The sequence below is a fragment of the Mesoplodon densirostris genome, chromosome 1 (genome assembly GCF_025265405.1).
Source record: "Mesoplodon densirostris isolate mMesDen1 chromosome 1, mMesDen1 primary haplotype, whole genome shotgun sequence".
NCBI lineage: Eukaryota > Metazoa > Chordata > Mammalia > Artiodactyla > Ziphiidae > Mesoplodon > Mesoplodon densirostris.
Genome location: NC_082661.1, coordinates 229077013 through 229096753, shown reverse-complemented (window position 1 = coordinate 229096753; position 19741 = coordinate 229077013). Strand labels below are relative to the sequence as shown.

Sequence of the window (19741 nt, the reverse complement as noted above, 5' to 3'; positions counted from 1 at the left end):
AGAAAGAAAGAAAGAAAGAAAAGCTGCTAAATTACAGATGTTAAGACAACAAAGCCGGAAAATAATTCCCTCTGTTGATAAAACTGTCCTTTTGCTGCTCCCTCCACTAACTGTTCCCTGATGGGAGGCGCAGTGCATGCCTGTCCTCATCAGCTAGTCTCAGTAACTCTGTTCTGGCTGAGACACTCTGCAGGGTCTAAGGGGGACACTGAGAAGCCTTCTCAGAGGACTGTTTCCTTGCTACCCACAGAGGGAGTGACCCCGTTGTATTCTGCTTCAACCAGAACAAAACTCTTCTCCCCAGTCCTCCTGACCTGCACGATCTCGCCTCCATCACTCCTGGCAGCTGCGTCCCCAGCAGGCGCACTAAAGGATCCTTCTGTCTGCTTGTGGCAAGACTGGGTATGCAGGTAGCGAAGGCCAACAGCCACGGCCATGCCCAAAGCAGCTGAAAGGCAAAGCAGGATTCCCAGCTGCAGAGTCCCGAGCTGGATCCCCAAAGGGGCCCTGGCTGCGTCTTGCCCAAGCTCAGGCCTTGGGTTGGTCTTCCTGGGGTGTCCCACGCCACTCTCTCCATTGCCCTCCCTCACTTTGGGCCCCTTGTGCTTTGACTGAGGAAGGAAGCTGGCAGAGGGTCTTGATGCCTCTGGCTGGCCACTGGCAGTGGGTGGCCTGGAGGTGGCAGAGGTGTGGAGGACAGGGGTTGGATTGGCCGCCCTGGCCCCATGTCCAGTGAGTGCCCCAGAGGACCAGAGGCGAGGATAGGAAAGATGGACAGTGTACAGAGGAGGCCTCATCACCCTCCTATTTGAGGCCTTCATCTTGTCCTAGAAAAGCGAAGGAAAAAAGAGAAATCAAAGGGGCTGGTCTACCCCCCCCCAAGCAGCCACGGAACTTTGCAACTAACCTGAGTTCCTTAGAGAATCCCAGATCGCAGCTGAAAACCCAGCCTCATGCCTGCTCTTAAAAGGGCTCAGAGGGGACTTCCCTGGTGGTGCAGTGGTTAAGAATCCACCTGCCAATGCAGGGGACACGGGTTCGAGCCCTGGTCCGGGAACATCCCACATGCCGCGGAGCGACTAAGCCCGTGCGCCACAACTACTGAGCCTGTGCTCTAGAGCCCACGAGCCACAGCTACTGAAGCCCGTGCGCCTAGAGCCCGTGCTCCGCAACAAGAGAAGCCACCGCAATGAGAAGCCCGTGCACCGCAAGGAAGGGTAGCCTCTGCTCACCGCGACTAGAGAAAGCCCACGCGCAGCACCGAAGACCCAACGCAGCCAAAAATAAATAAATATATTTAAATAAATTAATTTTAAAAAAAAGAGCTCAGAGGAAAATGTCCATGCAGATAAGCATGCACTTGTTATTGATGGGGATGGGGAAGCTAATGGAAACTCCACTGAGAGATCATGGAGGCCACTTACAAGAATAAACTTAGGGTCGTTTAAGAGGCTTCTAGACCAATATGGTGACAGTCATCTCCAATGGCTGAAAGCTTTGAGTGTGTCTTTTTATGCAAGAGGGACCATTGAATCTTGCTGTAGGTTCCAATAAATTTGAGTAAGGATATTATACCATGTTTTATTTTGTGTTCCTTTTAAGAGTTCAAAGGAATAGTATATCATTGGGCATGTATATTTTATATTGCCCATTGATCTAACCTCTGGGACCATACATGGTATTTTGAGGGCAACATTATGAAGGACAGCGTGGGGGGAGGAGGAGAGAGGGCTTATTAACTGAAGCTAAGTGGGAAAACAACTCACCAAAACCATCAATTTCTACAATTGCCAATAACTTCAGAGACGCTGTGTATAATGAAAAGGCTGATATTGATTGGAAAAAGATGCTGTGTATATATCATACCCTTGCCTCCTTCTCTCTGATTTTGGCTACTAGTCTAATAGCTCTGATTTCCCAGCCTGGAACTTCCTGCTCTGGCATCAAAAATACCAAACTCACTGTCCATGCACAACTTGGCTGTTACCTGTTCATCCCTATCCGAGGGTAGGCAAGTTTCCAATGAATCAAAGCTTGGATCATTCTGAGTCCTAAAGGGAAGGGAAAAAAGGCTTAGAAGGAGCCCCTAAGTATTGGGGGTTTTGTCTTATCTTTTATTATAAAAATTTTCAAAATAAACAAGTAGAATAATATAATGAACCCCCAAATATTTACCACCCAGCTTCAAAAATTATTAATTCATGACCAATTTTATTTTATCTTTATTCCTACCTACCTACTTTGCCACCAGGTTTTTTTGTTTGTTTGATTTTTCCTTCAGAAATTAATTTATTTAATTTATTTTTATTTTATTTTGGAGCATAGTTGATTAACAATGCTGTGTTAATTCCAGGTGTACAGCAAAGTGATTCAGTTTACATATACATGTATCTATTCTTTTGCAAATTCTTTTCCCATTTAGGTTATTACAGAGTACTGAGCAGAGTTCCCTGTGCTAAAATCTTTCTATCTATTTGAAATAGAGCAGCGTGTACATGTCGATCCCAAATTCTCAATCTGCCTTTCCCCACTGGTAACCATAAGTTCATTCTCTACGTCTGTTAGTTTGTTTCTGTTTTGTAAATAAGTTCATTTGCATTATTGTCTTTAGATTCCACATATAAGTGATATCATATGGTATTTGTCTTTCTCTGACTTTATGTCACTTCGTATGATAATCAAAAAGAAACGTTTCCTGGGGCTTTCCTGATGGCGCAGTGGTTAAGGATCCGCCTGCCAATGCGGGGAACATGGGTTCGATCCCTGGTTTGGGAAGACCCCATATGCGGCGGAGCAACGAAGCCCGTGCGTCACAACTACTGAGCCTGCGCTCTAGAGCCCCCGAGCCACAACTACTGAAGCTTGCGTGCCTATAGAGTCCATGCTCCACAACAAAAGAAGCCACTGCAATGAGAAGCCTGTGCATCGTAACAAAGAGCCCCACTCACCACAACTAGAGAAAGCCTGCGGGCAGCAATGAAGACCCAACGCAGCAAACAAACAAACAAACAAACAAACAAACAAACAAACAAAAGCAACGTTTCCTGTCACTGCTGTGTATACTGATAAAATTACATTTGTTGGAAACACTGGAGTTTGGAGTTGGAGAGGGAATGGGGGCGGGTGGTGTGTGAAGATGGCAGCAAAGACTCAGTGAATGCTTTTATTGATTTATATAATTTATATTTATATATTATATATATTTACATATTATAAATGTATGTCTCTAAAATATAAAACCTATATTTATATTTTATTTTATTTATAGCAGCATCTCAGAGACCTCACCCTGTCCAAGACAGTACAGTTTCCCCAGGTAATTTATATATCCAGCTCTTCTGACCAGTGGCTTTTCTACTATCAGTGTTTCTCACATACTTAAGAATAAATATGGTTGAGATCTTTTTCTGTCTGACTCCAAGAAGGTCCCATTTCCTCAGCACCCTTGTGTTTGGCCTCATCCCACCACCTGTCCCAAATGGCCCACCCCCCGGCCCATTACCTGTGGTGGGTGCTAGGGCTGGAAGCAAAGCTCTCTGAGGAGAATCCTCTGATGGCCATGAACCTCTCCAGCCCACGAACGTCCAGGGATGGTTCCAGGGTTCGGTTGCTGTCCCCACTGGGCTGGTGGCCATCGCTGACTATGGCAGCTATGTGTGAAGATGCTTGGAATGGAGTCTCTGCAGCCCCAGGAAATTCTGTCACCTGAACATTGGCAGGAACAGGATCTAAGCTGTCCCCTTCTGCAGCTCCAGGGACGGCCACAGCAGAGATATCTGTGCGCTGCTGAGGAAGAGTGACGGGGACCCTGGGGGCCAAGCGGAGGCCCAGAGACACTACAGGGAGAGAAGGAGAAATCGTTCCTTTTATCCATTAGCACACACAGCCAGGACAATGGACTGAATGCCAGAGACTTTAACGTGCCTGAGGACAGACCATTAAGTGTGAACCACTCAAAAGCATCACCATAAAGATGATTTGCTCAGTAATAGAAACTCCTGACCAAGCAGCAAAGCACCTGAATTCTCATGTCTTTTTAAAGAGTAAACTCCTAGCCTTCTGGGCTTGTGCATTCTTGACAGTCACCAATCAGAGAATATAGAAACCGCTGTGACCACTCTATGTTTTCTCACTTCTGCCAAAACCTGCTTCTAGCTAGAAAATAAAATGGAATCCCACAAATCACAGATTTTTTAAAGCCCTAGATCATTCTTGCCATAGTATATTAATGCAAAAAGTTTCCCCAGTGATGGTAAGGACTCAAGCCTCTGCTATGGGCAGAGGTGGGATCACTGCCCTCCACTGTCTCCTTTCCCATCTGTGATGAGCTGACATGATGGCCCAGAGCATTAGAAACAGCTTCACAGAGGGCAGCAAACAAACAAGCACAGGTTTTGGAATCATTGTCTGGGTTCAGCTCTTCACTCTGCTAATTCCTGATTTGGGGTAAGTCCTCCAGAGTGTCAGTTTCTTCTTTTGCAAAACGAGACCAGTAATGGTACCTACAGCCTAGGACTGTAGCAGGGGTAAAGTGAAATCATTGATGTAAACGCATGCAGCACAGTGCCTGGTACAGATGCGACCTGCACTACGTGTTTACCACGATGATGAGTAGGGCGACCATGATGTTGTTCAAAAAACGGTGCCAACAGAAGTTTCTCTGGCCAGGGCTCCAACTGGGTTGGACTGAATCCTTTCTTTCACTCTCTCTCTCTCTCTCTCTCTCTCTCTCTCTCTCTCTCTCTCTCTCTTTTTGTGTGTGTGTGACACTTTGTTCTAATGTCTTCATTACTCAAAAAGACTGAGATTGAAGTGAAAAATAAAGAAGGCTTACACAGACACGCAGAATTTAGCAAAAATTCTGACAGTTTTAACTCCTGCCTGAACTCTAAATGCTTTCAGACACTTTCTGCAGACCCACTGCATGCTGGGCATCATTCCAGGTGCTGGGGAGGCAGAAGTGATGCTGATTGCCAACTGTTGTTTCTGAATTCAAAATCTAGGGGACGGACTCCTAGATGCCTAACCTTATAAATCGCAGTGTGATGAGAGCTTCAATACCAGAGCTAAAGAAAGCAATTACAGGGCTTCCCTGGTGGCGCAGTGGTTGAGAGTCTGCCTGCCAATGCAGGGGACACGGGTTTGTGCCCCGGTCTGGGAGGATCCCACATGCCGTGGAGCGGCTGGGCCCGTGAGCCATGGCCGCTGAGCCTGCACATGCGGAGCCTGTGCTCCGCAACGGGAGAGGCCACAACAGTGAGAGGCCCGTGTACCGCAAAAAAAAAAAAAAAAAAAAAGAAAGCAATTACATTTGCCTACCAAGAAGTAAAGGGAAAAGGCTCACAAAGGAGATATTTGAATCGCTCCTGGAAAGGTAAATAGTTCATCATGAGGAACAGTTCCGTTTAAGGAAATGTCAGAAGGCAAAACATGGAGATATAAAAGTAGGTCATGCCTAGTGAGGTTGGGTAGGATCCCAAAGTGTTCCAAGGCTCTGCTGGAAAATAAGTTTGAGAGATACAATATACTATCTTCCCAATGGGACAATTTGTCACTCACATTTGCCAGCTGAAGTCTTCTTACAGTTAAAAAATCCATTTAACTTTGTTCGATGACACCTCCCCCAATGTGTGCGCATGTACACACACACACACACACACACACACACATTCGTTTTTCCCTTGGGAAGCACTGGGGTTTGTGTAGAGGAATGGGTAAGAAAACAGGCAGGAGCAAAGTGGAGGAATGTGAATAGCATGATGAGGGGTCTACCCTGTAACTGCTCAGATTGGAGTCCGCCACCCCCCAGGGGACAAGGTGCCAGCAGGGTCAACCATCTGAGCGACTTTACAGTATCAACGGGACCCATCTTCCTGAAGCCTCACTGATATTCATATTCATCTTAAAACAAACATGCCTGGGATCAGAATGCAACATTCGCATGATTTATAACATGAAACAGGAGACTTCAAACCCATGTTGGATTTGCAGGGTCTTCTTAAGGCCACCCTCTCAGACCCTGAGACCTTTTCTCTGCTTTTAGGAGTATCTTGGTGAAAAGGTTGGAAGAGCAGTGCTGGGCAATGTGGAGAAAACAAAGGTTTTGGTCACAGGCAGAGATGGAGGGTGGCCCAGGGTTGGCTCTGAGCCTGGGTCTGCTAGACTAGCAAAGTCAGGGATTCATATCGGATCCCGTCCTCACCATGTTAGCCCGGAAAGGAAAGTGGAATTGAATGGATCAAAGGTTGGATCTTCTGTGCAGGTGATTGGATGCCTTTATGAAGGCATCTGTTCAGAGCACTTAACTAGATATAAATAACGAAAATGAGTTCCATTTCACCAGGAATTTTCAGGTGGATCAGACATTCTCTAGCTGGTTAGGGTTTTTTTCATTGTCTGTTTTTGTTTGTTTGTTTTCTCAGAAGTTCATGGGCCAATGGAATCTAAAGTCACTTGGTGAGCCAGGAAAAACAACCATTGCCATTGAAACAGCCTCTCATTCCTGATTCTGTTCTACAACCCAGGCTGCAAAGAGCCATCTACCTACCTTGGAAAGTAACAATCAAAACTGGATGAACTTACATAAAAAAAGAAAAAAAGTTTATTTCTTTCTGGTGCTCCCTGTGCAGCCTCAGGGGTCTGGGGAAAACGGCTGAAATATCGTGGTGATTTGTTAAGTGTGGGAGTGGGGGAAGGCGTATGGCTATTTTTTTGGTTTTGCAGCTCAGTTCCAATGCTTCATGGCCCACCTTCACCTGTGAGGTTGAGCCGGGCAGAGTGTGTTTGCTGCAACGAACCCTGAACTTGCAAGAGTCCTCCCGACCCACACCCATGGCTGTGGGATCACAGCCCCAGGGACTGTTGACACTCCCAAGGCAGGTGTCTATTGGTTGGGTCCCAGGAACCGGACACTGGCTGGAGTCACTCTTAAGTGAAAATTAGTAACTGTGAAAATAAGGCTGCCAACCAGGCTGGTGAATGCAGCGGCTAGCTGCACCTGGGGCGGTTCCTTCCCTGCCCTCTGGCCTCTGCCCAGGGCCTGGCATAGGTGAGCCAGACTCCACGTGGCTGTCGGAACTAGATCTACTGTGTGTCTGTTGAGACATGACAGATGATTCAATCCTCGCCCAGTAAACAAAATATGACTGGACCACTGATAAACTGTGGAGAAAGAAAGCAGAGTGATTCGAGGATTTCGTTTCCCTTAAATCGTACCTCGGGCCACCCTGATAGAAAGGAGAGAACAAACAAGAAGATAAAGAAGAACCCAAGTCTACATGGATAGAACTTAGAGAGAGATGATTGTGTTACTCCCTCGGGTGACTTCATTCTTTTTAAAAACAAAAGCTCAATAGCAGCAAATAATTAAAATAGGAGACAATAGGTACAAATCAATTACCCTCCTGAATAAATGCAATCATTAAGAAGCTCCTTTTGACTAAAAGGTGTCTTCTAGAACCGTCGACTCAAAAGGTTTCATCTTCAACTGTGATCATTCGCCATTACTGGTATGTCATGAATTGAATTACACCCTGCATTGAAAATTTTATAAATCTGTTGTAAAATTGTGTAATCCTATTGGAATTGTAAATGCTATTGAAAATGAGAGGTAAATCATTCCTATTCTAAATTATATTTTGAATACATAATGCCTTTCTTCAGTAAAAATCATTTGCACCAACATGATCTCATTCATCCTCACCCAAATTTCACCGAATTAGGGATTATTGGCAAGCACCATTTTTCTCACTGTAAGTAGTCAGAAGGCAGTTATAAAAATGTGATGAATTTAGCTGAGATCACCCAGAGAGTTAAGGGGCAAGTAAAAGTCATGGTTCGTTGTCATGTCAAGGTTATGGTGGGAAAGGATCCTGGGAGGTGAGAAAATGTAGGAGGACTTGAGAGATGCTTCTGACCAGTGACTCAGCTCCTTTTTCTGCCAAAGGGAGATAACAGTTTCTGAACTACTTCTTCTGTAGCACAGAGCAGCTATGACAGTAAATCTAAAAATACAAACGGAGGGGCTTTGAGAAATAAAAGTCACTGTACAGATTGAAGGCCTTCAGGCACCACACCTCCATTGCATTAGAACCAAAGTCCTGGCAGGAGCCAGTTACACCAACAGTCGAGTGTCCTGGCCTTTCCAGATGAGCAGAGTCATCAGGGCACAGTGTTGTCCTCCTTGTGTGTCCTTCCTGCTGCGTTAGGCCACCAGGAATGGATGGAAGGGAAGAGGACCCTGAGGGACGGGGGACACACACCTCATCTCTCACGTTCCCCAGTGCAGAGGGGACAACCATGGGGTCTGGATGTCTCCACACTTGGGCACAACCTCCCTCTTCTGTATATGAGGGTGTAAGGGAAAGAAACTGAGGAATACATACCCTTTCTTAAAAACCAAAAAATAATAATAAGAATAAAAGAAGTTCGCTTTCTTGGTACATGTGAGGGAAAAGGACAAAGCCACGGTCTTTCTGAGGAACGATGATGCTTGTGTGATGCTTACGGTTGCTGGGAACTGGTCCACGCAGTTGGCAGATACTGGCTCCTTCGTCCTTATGCAACATTACGAGGTGGGTGATGTCATGATCACACCCGTCTGGTGGACAATAAGCCGAAGCACGGAGCCCTCAGTGGCTCTGCTCAGGCCCAGGAAGTGTCCACGGTGAGCCTGCCTCTGTCTCTCTCTCTTTTTTTTTTTTTTAATTTTTAAAAACATTTTATTGAATTATAGTTGATTTACAATGCGGTGTTAATTTCTGCTGTACAGCAAACTGACTCAGTCTCTCTCCCGACTCTCCCACCAGCAGCTCTTTTTTTTTTTTTTTTGCGGTACGTGGGCCTCTCACTGTTGTGGCCTCTCCCGTTGGGGAGCACAGGCTCCGGAAGCGCAGGCTCAGCGGCCATGGCTCACGGGCCCAGCCGCTCTGCGGCATGTGGGATCTTCCCAGACCGGGGCACGAACCCATGTCCCCTGCATCGGCAGGCGGACTCTCAAGCACTGCGCCACCAGGGAAGCCCCCAGTAGCTCTTTTGTTCCCTAGTGAGAACTTCCTGGAGAGATTGGCCAAGGTTCATCTGTGCGCAGGGAGGAGGGACATCACACATTCCTGAACCATGGATAACAGCACAGAGGGGAGTTGGGACAATTTTTTTTAGTCCCCCCTGTAGAGACACTCTAGTTGGGGCAGCCCCAGTGACCCTGCCATCTCACCCCTCTAGGTCATCATAGAGCACTGAGCTGCACTCCCTGCACTATATACCACCGGTTCCCACTAGCTCTCTGTTTTACACACGGTGGTGTATCTATTTCAATCCCAATCTCCCAATTCATCCCACCCTCCGCTTCCCCCATGGAGTCCACCCGCCCATTCTCTACGTTCATCTCTCTATTCCTGCCCTGCAAATTGGTTCATCTGCACCATTTTTCTAGATTCCACATACATGCGTTAATATATGGTACTTGTTTTTCTCTTTCTGACTTCTTTCACTCTGCATGAGTAGCTGTCTTTCTTGCTTTTTCCAGCTGGCATCTTGGGAGTTTGGTCCAAGGTGGGCAGGTGTGACTCTGAAGTGTGTGTATGTGTGTTGGGAGGTGGGATGGATGGTGGAAACACCCTGGGGGGGCTACCCTCAACCAATAAATAACCCTCTTCCATCCTCCCAAAGGAAGATTCACAGGTGTGTTTCCCGTGGTTTCTCAGAGGGTCCCCACTGGAATTGGGCCCCTGTGCATTGCCCACAGCTGTAACCCACTCTATTTGACACCTCTTATTAGTGTTTCGTTATTCCCTGTCACCCTTTCCCTCTCTCTCATCTATGCTTCCTGGATCACTCCCCAAATAAACCACCTGCACTCAAGTTCTCGCTCTGAATTTGTAGGCACCTGAACTAAAATAGCAGGAAATGCTCTTTTCACTCCTCAAATAATTTTAGTTTTAAATAAGGAGGAAACAAGTCTATTTCTTACACATCCTTGATATGTGATGTTTGTTCAGGGTAACTATATTCATACCTTATAATAAAGACAAAATAATTCTTTTATTATAAGGCCATTTGTGCCCTCCTCTCTTATAAAGATTAATATCAATATCGAGATTAGTTATATGAGTTTCATGATACAAATATTTCATGCTTCATAGCTGCAACTAGGGATTATCATACTAAGTGAAATAAGTCAGAAAGAGAAAGACAAATACCATATGATATCACTTTCATGTAGAATCTAAAATAGGGCACAAATGAACCTATCTACGAAAGAGAAACAGACTCACAGACATAGAGAACAGACTTGTGGTGGCCACGGAGGAGGCGGGTGTGGGGAGGGATGGATTGGGAGTTTGGGGTTAGCAGATGCACATTCTGCATTACATATAGAATGGATAAACAACAAGGTCCTACTGTAGAGCACGGGGAACTATATTCAATATCCTGTGATAAACCATAGTGGAAAAGAGTATAAAAAATAATGTATATATGTGAATAACTGAGTCACTTTACTACACAGCAGATATTAATACAGCATTGTAAATCAACTATGCGTCAATAAAAAAAATTTTTTTAAACCCACAAATATTTCATACTTATTTTTGGCTACATAATTTCTTCTTAAGATTAAGCCAAACTTTAGCCCAGGAAACTCCTACCTGGGACAAACACAACTTGGAATTTGTCACTAGGGCCCAGGGGCTCCTGGGGGGCTCTCAAAGCCTCTCCCATACATACCCGAAGCCATGTCACCCGGTGAGTTGGAAGAACTGCCAGTGAGAATGGTGATGTGGGGGGTCCTGGGGTTCCGAGGCTGGGCTGGAATGTGCTTGGGCTGCATGTCCACACAGGCCACCGAGACAGCCCCATGGGAAAAGGCAGAGGAGCTGGATGCCAGGCAGAGAGCGGCACAAGCCCAGCCTGAGAGGGCAGCGGGGACCCTCATCCTCCCCTTTCCTGTGCCCTGAGAAACAGCAGCTTAAATTCAGATGCTATTTGGGAAAACGATATGATGTCCTTCTGAATGTGCCTGACCTGAATCCCACACTGCCTTTAAACCTGAAATACCTTTGGTATCACCTCCCCAGATTGTAAGCACTCAAGGTCAAGATCAAAAAGATGTGCCACATTACTATACATAAAATAGATAACCAACAAGGACCTACTGTAATAGCATAGGGAATTGTACTCAATGTTTTATAATAACCTATAAAGGAAATAATCTGAATAAAAATAGATGTATATGTATAACTGAATCACTGTGCTGTATACCTGAAACTAACACAACATTGTAAATCAACTATACTTCTGTTAAAAACAAAAGTATATCTCTTTTAAATGGCATTTTAAAAAAACCAAAAAAATCAATGTGGAAATGATCAATAAATATAGCTAAAACAACTTTTAACTAAAAGGAATTTCAATTGAATTAAAGTTTAAATGTGAAAAATGAAACCACAAGAAAAAAAAAATGTGCCAGACTGTAGGAAGTATTTCATTTCTAAACCCTTTTTTTTAAAACCTCACTTCTTGTAATTTTTTTGTAAGAATGTTTCTTTTTAAAGAGAGGCTATACTAATTACATCAAAGAAAAAAGATCAGAAAATGTTTGAATCCTAATGTGGACTTCTTACAAACTGTCTGATATCCAAGGACAATCTGAGCTGTAATATATTATTGCTGAAATGAGACACCCAATATTCCAATATGGGCAGGCAGCCTGGCATATGGTGACTTGGTTTATCTCTCTAATTGCAGATTACAGAGTTAACGGCTACATACCTTCTGCCAACGATCAGTTATTTAGAGGAGACTGCTAAATTTGCAATGCTTCGATAACTCCTGTCCTTTCTCCTGTTGATGATTTTTAATTATTTCACTCCTTTCTCACAGAGAAGATGAACAGAGAAAGTTATACCCAAGCCCATCCACTCTATACTTTGTTAAATATACTGGGGAAAAAAAAGAAACCCACAAAAAACCTGGCTCAGAAATAGAATAAAATGTTTGGGCAAAGTAACATTTATAGAGTAAATATTTTTGTTTACACCTCGGATGTCCATCCAAAAGAATTAAAAGTTGATTGTCAAAGAAATTCACAGATGAAAGTAAAGTGAGAAATAGCAAATAAGACAGATGAAAAGCTCTCTGAGTAAAAATTCAGGACTAGTTGGCATTTTTAAAAAAATAGCTATTTGTTTTTATAGTCCTAGGTACATGTATTTTAAAAGTTCTGCTAATATTGTGATCTAAGGAGCCATGCAAAGCAACAACAGCTCTCCTCTCTAATAAGCTCATTTTAAAAGGTAAAAATAAAATGTAAAAATTTGGTGAAATTAGCTATAAAAGCAGTTAGACTAAGGAGGTAAACCATACAACCAAATCATCACGTCACCTACTGCCATCCTATCTACACACACCATCGCCACCTTTACGCTGACCAAACACAGGGGACCAGAGTATGATCTATTGTATAATGGGAATCTCTTGGACTTGTCCTAAGAGTCCTCAGACAATACCTTTCTCTGCTAGGTTTGTTCTCCATAAGGCAGTAAAAGTCAAAACCCCTACCGCACAAGGGGCCATTCCTACCGATTTCCAGACACATTAGAAGATGATAAACAAGGAGCTGTAAAAGCATATTCTCAGCTGAGGAGACCCAGGGCCCTTCTCATCTCCTTTCAGAGGGGCCACATAGACAGCCCCGGGGAGCCCTTGTTGATGGCGGAAGCTGGGCTCCTCCTCACAGAGGCAGATTGAACACAGATGCCTATGGAGGGGACTTCCCTGGTGGCGCAGTGGTTGAGAGTCCGCCTGCCGATGCAGGGGACACGGGTTCGTGCCCCAGTCTGGGAGGATCCCACATGCCACGGAGCAGCTGGGCCCGTGAGCCATGGCCGCTGAGCCTGCGCATACGGAGCCTGTGCTCTGCAGCGGGACAGGCCACAACAGTGAGCGGCCCGTGTACCCTCCCCACCAAAAAAAAAAAAAAAAAGCAGTGTAAGAAAAGAGAAAAATTTTCACAACTTTCTTTGAACTCGACTTTAATTTACTTAAAAATGGGAAATTGATGGACATTTATGTAAATGTCTCAGGCTTGTCGACTTGCTTCCTTCTCCATGCTGCCATGCACTTTTTCCATTGGAAAAAAAGAATCTTTCAGTGCTTTTTTTCTACCCAATTATCCCCTCCTGTATTCTCCCTGTTAAAGAACAATACAGACGAACAGGACTTTAAAACAAATCAATAGTTGCTTACTATTTGCAAAAAAGTACTTACAGAGAGTTGGCTAATGTAAGAAAGTGTCAGCAGTATCTCTTCTCTCTAGGAGTTAACGTTTACTTGAGGTGGGGTGGCAGTATATAGAAGAAAGAATCAGACAGCAAGTTTGTTGTGTGGCCTTGGCAAGTTAATTAATGGTGATGAACCTCAGTTTTCCCATCTGTGAGGTGGGGAGATGATTAGATTTCTCACAAGGATACTCTAAGGACTAGGTGTCCTTGTATATGATGCATAGCAATAAATCACAGCTGTTATTAGAAAGGAGATTAAAGCCAGGCTACCAGAATTTAGAGCAGAGAGAGGTATTTCAACTAGAAATAAGAAAAGATGGTGGATCTTAGAGGTTAGGTGGGGTTTGGGTAGATAGAGAAGGGTAGTAGGACATTCAAAGCCGAAGAAAGAGGTTGAACAATGGTGTGAAAGTGGGAAAAAACGGATCGCATTAGTTGTAATTATCCGGAAATAAAATGAGGCATGCCTGATGTAGGGTGTTGGAGCCAGTGATGTTGTTGGGAGGAAATGGAAGTAAAGGGAAGAGTCAGTAAGATCTGGAGACTGTTTGTATGGAGACAAAGGAGGGGTTTTTAAAAATTGGTATTTAGAAAGCCTGAACACAAAATATCACCTATATCTGAAATAAGGAAGATAGCATTTGATCTTAGACAGGCTGAAAATGCCCTCTTAGCATCATCCACTCCTCAGCCAACCTTTCCTAAATGCCTGCTAAGTGCAGACCATGTACACAGGGCTGGGCTATCAAGATGAATAACACAACATCTGCCTTTGTAATGCTGGAGATGGAGACTAAAGCATCCGCAGATAATCACAAAACTATGGGATAAGCAGAGATAGAATCACATATGACTATGGAAGTACAGAGAAGGAGTATCTGGGGGTTGGTTAAGAATTTCCTTTTCCCTTTTCAAAAAACCCAAACACTCACATCTTGTGATTGGATGCCAAAAATTAGTCTCAAAGATCAGTCTTCAAATAATTTGTTTATGACTGTTCTGTAGCCTTTTTAAAGTATCCTACACCATGTATACTCTTTATCCTCATGTGGCCACTTGGTCCCCCTCACGGCCCTGCATTGCAACTGATTGGCTTTGTGTGTCTTATCTTCTCTACCAACCAAGCGCTAAACCCCTGGAGGGTAGGATTCATCTTAAAGTTGCTAAGCACCAATACATAGCACAGTACCATGCTTACTGTGAGGCTATCTGTTAAATAATTTAGCACAGACAGAAGCTAAGGAAGGTCAAGGTGCATGCACCTCTGTGTTCAGAACTCTACGTGTTTCATTTATGTTAATCATCCTCTTCCAATCTTCCCAGGGAAGGAGGAATAATAGCTCCCAGTTGTTGAGTTCTTACTATGTGCTAGGCACACATCTAACTCTACTTGTATGTACTCAACTAATCTTCACAACGACCCTATAAACTATGTATTAATAATCTCCCATTTTACAGATGAGGAGTCTGAGGCATAGAAAGATTAGGACAACTTGTCTGAGGTCACATTGCTCCTAAGCGGAGGAGCTCTGGAACCTGTGGCCCAACCCCTGTGCTGTTACAGCTGCCATCAATGTTCCAGAAAACTGAAGTATACAGAGAGTGTGGGTTGTGAGGGTTCTAAAGAGTAAATTAAGGATGGCAGCGAGACTTCAATTTTCTGCTTCTTGGGCCAGGGTTTGGAAGGCCCCCTGGTTAAGTAGGACACCCCGTGAGAACTTACCCTCACGGAGGAACTCGCCTCCTGAGCTTGCAAACCTAACGTAAATGGGCAAATCCACTCCTTCAAAGGATGCAGGTAAAAAGCCCGCAGCATAACTGGAGGTAAGGGCGCCTCAGTACTGCACATTGTCAAATGTTTTCCATCCTTCCATCCATGGCAGATGTTCTCAAATTAAAGAAATTTTAAAATTCTAAGGATATATTTTCTTTTTTCCCTTTTTTCTCTCCCTATTTTTTTAAAAAAAGAACATGCTTGGGGCTTTCCTGGTGGCGCAGTGGTTGAGAGTCTGCCTGCCGATGCAGGGGACACGGGTTCGTGCCCCGGTCCGGGAAGATCCCACATGCCACGGAGCGTCTGGGCCCGTGAGCCATGGCCGCTGAGCGCCTGCGTGTCCGGAGCCTGTGCTCTGCAACAGGAGAGGCCACAACAGTGAGAGACCCACATACCGGAAAAAAAAAAAAAAAAAAAAGAACATGCTTATTCTAGTACGTAAATATCATCCTTCACCTTCTCACTCTTCACACTGCCTTTTTCCGTCCCATCACGGAAGCAGTCCCAAGGAGGGTTCTCTAAGTTTCCCCCTTACGGAAGTGATGCAAACCTCTTATCCAGCCTGCATCAAAACAAAGCAGATTGTTTGAGTAGCACCCTCCACCCCGCCCTCCCTTGCCAATGGAGAATACCAGAATCTTTGAATGTGAAGGCCCTTCATCAAAATTGAGAAATTTTAAAAAACATTTTTCAAGGCACCTCCAAAGACCACACTCCAAAGACGATTCTCTGGTTCACTTTTTAGAGACAATTTCTGAAGGACGAATTCCTTCTTTGGCTTTATGACCCTCAACTCCAGAGCCGGGTCCACATTCCCCCCAGACCCACTGGAGTTCTGTCACATTCTGTTAACACAACAGCCCTTTCTTCTACTAAACGGGCACCTGAAACGGACAGGCCTCCTTCACTGGCCTCCTGTTAAATCGCAGGAGACGTCGGCCTCCAGGGCGATGCCGCACAGCCGCTAATACTACACCTTCCCTTGCTACCGGGAGACTGGCCAGTGTCTTGACTGAATCATTAAGTCCTCTGCACACACCTCTAATACATGAGGGGGGCCCGCGTCTGCATGAGTCTGAGGCATCTTAGAGAAATGTACTCATTTGCTTCCGACCAGGAAAGCTGGAAGGAGAAACACCAGCCTTCCCAATGCCTAGGCCAGTAGTTGATTCTCCCTTTACATGGAAACATTGCTGTGAAGGGGACAAAATCCATGTAGCAACAGCACCCTTCAAAGTTTAATGAAAGGTCTACCTTGAGCTGAGCCAATAATACCCCTTTAACGCCATCATTTCACTAAATCTCCTGCTGACTTGTTTGCTTATCTCACATGATAAGAGGGCACATCAGTACTAATTCCTCCACCAAAGCACCTCTATCTCCCTCCCAAAGTCAAATTCACACATGTGTTACTGAAGGATCTATAGTTAGGCAGAAACTATTAATTATTCGAACATAGTTTTTGTCTAAACAAAATTCAAATATGGCAGCTCCTTTAGTGTTTTGCTTTTCTGTGCCATGTGTATAAAAATAACTTTATTTGAAATATACAAGATAGGAACAGTCCCAAGTGGAATTTTTATAGCCAGATTCTTTTAAATTACATAATTATAGAAGTACATCATTTAAAAACAAAAGCTTTTTACCACATATGTTATTAGTTTATTTCTATCGATTTTGAATGGCTTAGACCCATTGAAAATGGATAATTGACCCAGGCTCTAAGCTGCCTAGAAGCTAAGTAAGAAAGGTATGTATAACCTGTTGCCTACTTATTATCTTTATGGACCATAAGGAGAAAAATGGGCTAAAATAACACAAGGATAACTAGAGAGATGATAAACTGGCTGCAGGATCTCTCCAAAAGGATGCTGATTGTCATCTCCTTCATGTCATCTGGCGAGGGGCTCCCTGTGGCCCCTTCCCCCAGGGCTGAGGGAGGGAGGTGTGGCGGGCATGTGACTCTGGCCTGTAGGTGACCAGCCCTGGGATGAGTAAGCAGACAACTCCACAACAGAATAATAATGAAAAACGATCTTGACAGGCCAGAGCAATGAGATGAATCTAACAAGATGAAATTAAACAAGGACAAATGTTAAGTGCTTTTCTTGGGTCAGAAAAAAACCAATGGCACAAACCCAAGATGGTAGAGATATGGCTCACCAGCAGGCATAAAAAATAAAACAAAACAAACAAAAAACTTTAGAGTTTTAAACTACAAGCATGTCACTAAAGACAACCCAAAACTTCTTAGTGCAATTTTGTCTTTTGAACAAGAATATGTTCTTCATATTCTGAGATCACAAGTCTACATTTGGAATTAGATTCTGGGCACCCTGCTTTATTTCTGTGGAAGATGGGTCTAAACTAACATTAAAAACAATTTTGATATTGTAAAGCAATTATACTCCAATAAAGATGTTTAAAAAAAAACAATTTTGAAGCAGCAAAGTCATTGTCAATAAGTTCCTTCACCCAACACGGCTATTTTCATTGCTTGCATGTCACTTTTCACGTTGCATACTTACTTTAAAATGAGTATACAGAAGAAAATAAATAAAACAGAATAAACATATGCAAACTGGAGTGCATTTAGAAGAGAGTGGCCGGAGTGGCTTGTGGACTCTGAACCTGCATTTCCAAAGAGCAGTTGGGCGGACAGGGGAGAAGATTTATGAGAGGTGTTTTCAAATAGCTGAAGGGTTGACAAGAAGAGATTAGGTTTGTCCAAGGTAAACTTAAAGATTATGAAGAAGAAGAGCATTTGTGAAATCTTGAGTTTTTTAAAGTGTCTTCTCTTTAAAAAAAGATTTTACTGTCACATTAAGTTTGGAAAGCATTATTGCTTTATTAGTAGTAATATTTGTATTTTTAAACATTTGGATATCTTGGATTAAAGACGTAAAATGGTTTGAGCAAAGACCTTCTGGCCAGTATGTGGCAAGGCTGAGAGACAACGAATGTGCTCAAGCTCAGAACAAATTTAAATTCAATATTAATAGAAAAAATCCTCCTATGAGTCAAATCTGTACAAAGACAAAGTAGAAGTCTGCAGCTTTTCATGTAGATAGTGTCTTACTTATGAAGCAATGAAAGAAAGGTATTTAAGAATGGGCCATAGCAGTGGCTTTCAAATTTTCCACCACAATCTTCAGAAAATTTTATATATATATATATATATATATATATATATATATATATATATATATATATATATAGTATAAGTATAATGTATATGTTATACATAGCATATATAATGCACTATTTATTAAATATTATACATAGTATATATTACATATAGTATATACATATAGTAGATAATATATTTTATATCACCACCATATACATGCATACTTGATTTGAGAATAAAATGGAAACAAAAGTCTAACTACTACTACTACTAATTGTTATGGTGCACTTTGGGTTTTTCTTTCTATTTTACTTTTTTAAAAATATATTTATTTACTTATTTTGGCTGTGCCAGGTCTTAGTTGAGGCAGGCATGCATGATCTAGTTCCTCAACCAGGGATCGAACCCAGGCCCCCTGCATTGGGAGTGGGGAATCTTAGCCACTGGACCACCAGGGAAATCCCTCTATTTTACTTTTTTAAAATGCTGAACTTCATCCACTAAATTGATTTCATCTCCAGTGCATTGGGAGTGGGGAATCTTAGCCACTGGACCACCAGGGAAATCCCTCTATTTTACTTTTTTAAAATGCTGAACTTCATCCACTAAATTGATTTCATCTCCAGTGCCATATCATGCGGACTGAAAAACGTTGGCCTGGAGAACTATTGAGTGGGACTGCTTAGGTAAGCTAGAGAGCCAACAATTCCTTCCTACAATGAGATTCAATCATTCAATAATACAAACGGTGTTATGTAGCTTAAAAATAAACCCAAACCCTAATTGAAGTGCTTTTTGTTTCCAGTTTAGTGCTTTCCTTCTCTTATTCTAGATTATTAAGCTTTTCAATTCTTGATTCTATTTCTAATATTATCTGTTCCTACTTATACTACATCATCTGAAAAATCTTTGATTCTTTTTTTTTTTTTTCTTTTTGGCGGTACACGGGCCTCTCCCTGTTGTCGCCTCTCCCGTTGCAGAGCACAGGCTCCGGACGCGCAGGCTCGGCGGCCATGGCTCACGGGCCCAGCCACTCCGTGGCATGTGGGATCTTCCCGGACCGGGGCACGAACCCGTGTCCCCTGCATCGGCAGGCGGACTCTCAACCACTGCGCCACCAGGGAAGCCCTGATTCTTTTACCTGAGTAAATGATGAAAATATGAAACTGTATAGAACCAAGAACAGAAGGTTGCAACCCATTTTAAGTGCAGTTGCTCACCCAGGTGTGTTTATTTATGTAGTTTCTTTTCCAAGAATCAGTTACAAATCCTTCAAGCAAACCAACAACTTCTCTATTTTATTTTTGTCCACAAGGCTGAGAAAGTTTGTTCAGTGTGGTAAGATTAAGAGACCATGGAAAGACAAATACCATATAATATCACTTATATGCGGAATCTAAAATACGACACAAATGAACATATCTACAAAACAGAAACAGACTCACAGACATAGAGAACAGATTTGTGGTTACCAGGGGGAGGGCATGTGGGAGAAGGAAGGATTGGGAGTTAGGGGTTAGCAGATGCAAACTATTATATAAAGAATGGATAAACAAC

At 43.3% G+C, this 19741-nt stretch overlaps 1 protein-coding gene across 1 annotated transcript; it reads right to left on the bottom strand.

Annotated features, from left to right (window-relative positions):
* Nucleotides 1–221: 221 nt before the first annotated feature.
* On the bottom strand, nucleotides 222–10933 carry REELD1 (reeler domain containing 1). The gene is made up of 6 exons (XM_060098166.1): nucleotides 10726–10933; nucleotides 8443–8599; nucleotides 6998–7161; nucleotides 3503–3836; nucleotides 1988–2051; nucleotides 222–827 (listed from the first exon to the last, which is right to left on the bottom strand). Exons 1-6 carry the CDS (start codon nucleotides 10931–10933, stop codon nucleotides 222–224), a joined length of 1533 nt encoding a protein of 510 aa, XP_059954149.1.
* Between the last annotated feature and the right edge of the window lie 8808 nt (nucleotides 10934–19741).

What these genes read in the sequence shown, in the direction of transcription:
- REELD1 (XM_060098166.1), bottom strand. Translation starts at nt 10,933, where the DNA reads ATGAGGGTCCCCGCTGCCCTCTCAGGCTGGGCTTGTGCCGCTCTCTGC. An exon ending in ACCGGGTGACATGGCTTCGG is followed by an intron (nt 8,600 to 10,725) that starts GTATGTATGGGA and finishes ATTGTCCACCAG; the next exon opens with ACGGGTGTGATCATGACATC. An exon ending in CCTCGGATAGGGATGAACAG is followed by an intron (nt 828 to 1,987) that starts GTAACAGCCAAG and finishes TCGCTTTTCTAG; the next exon opens with GACAAGATGAAGGCCTCAAA.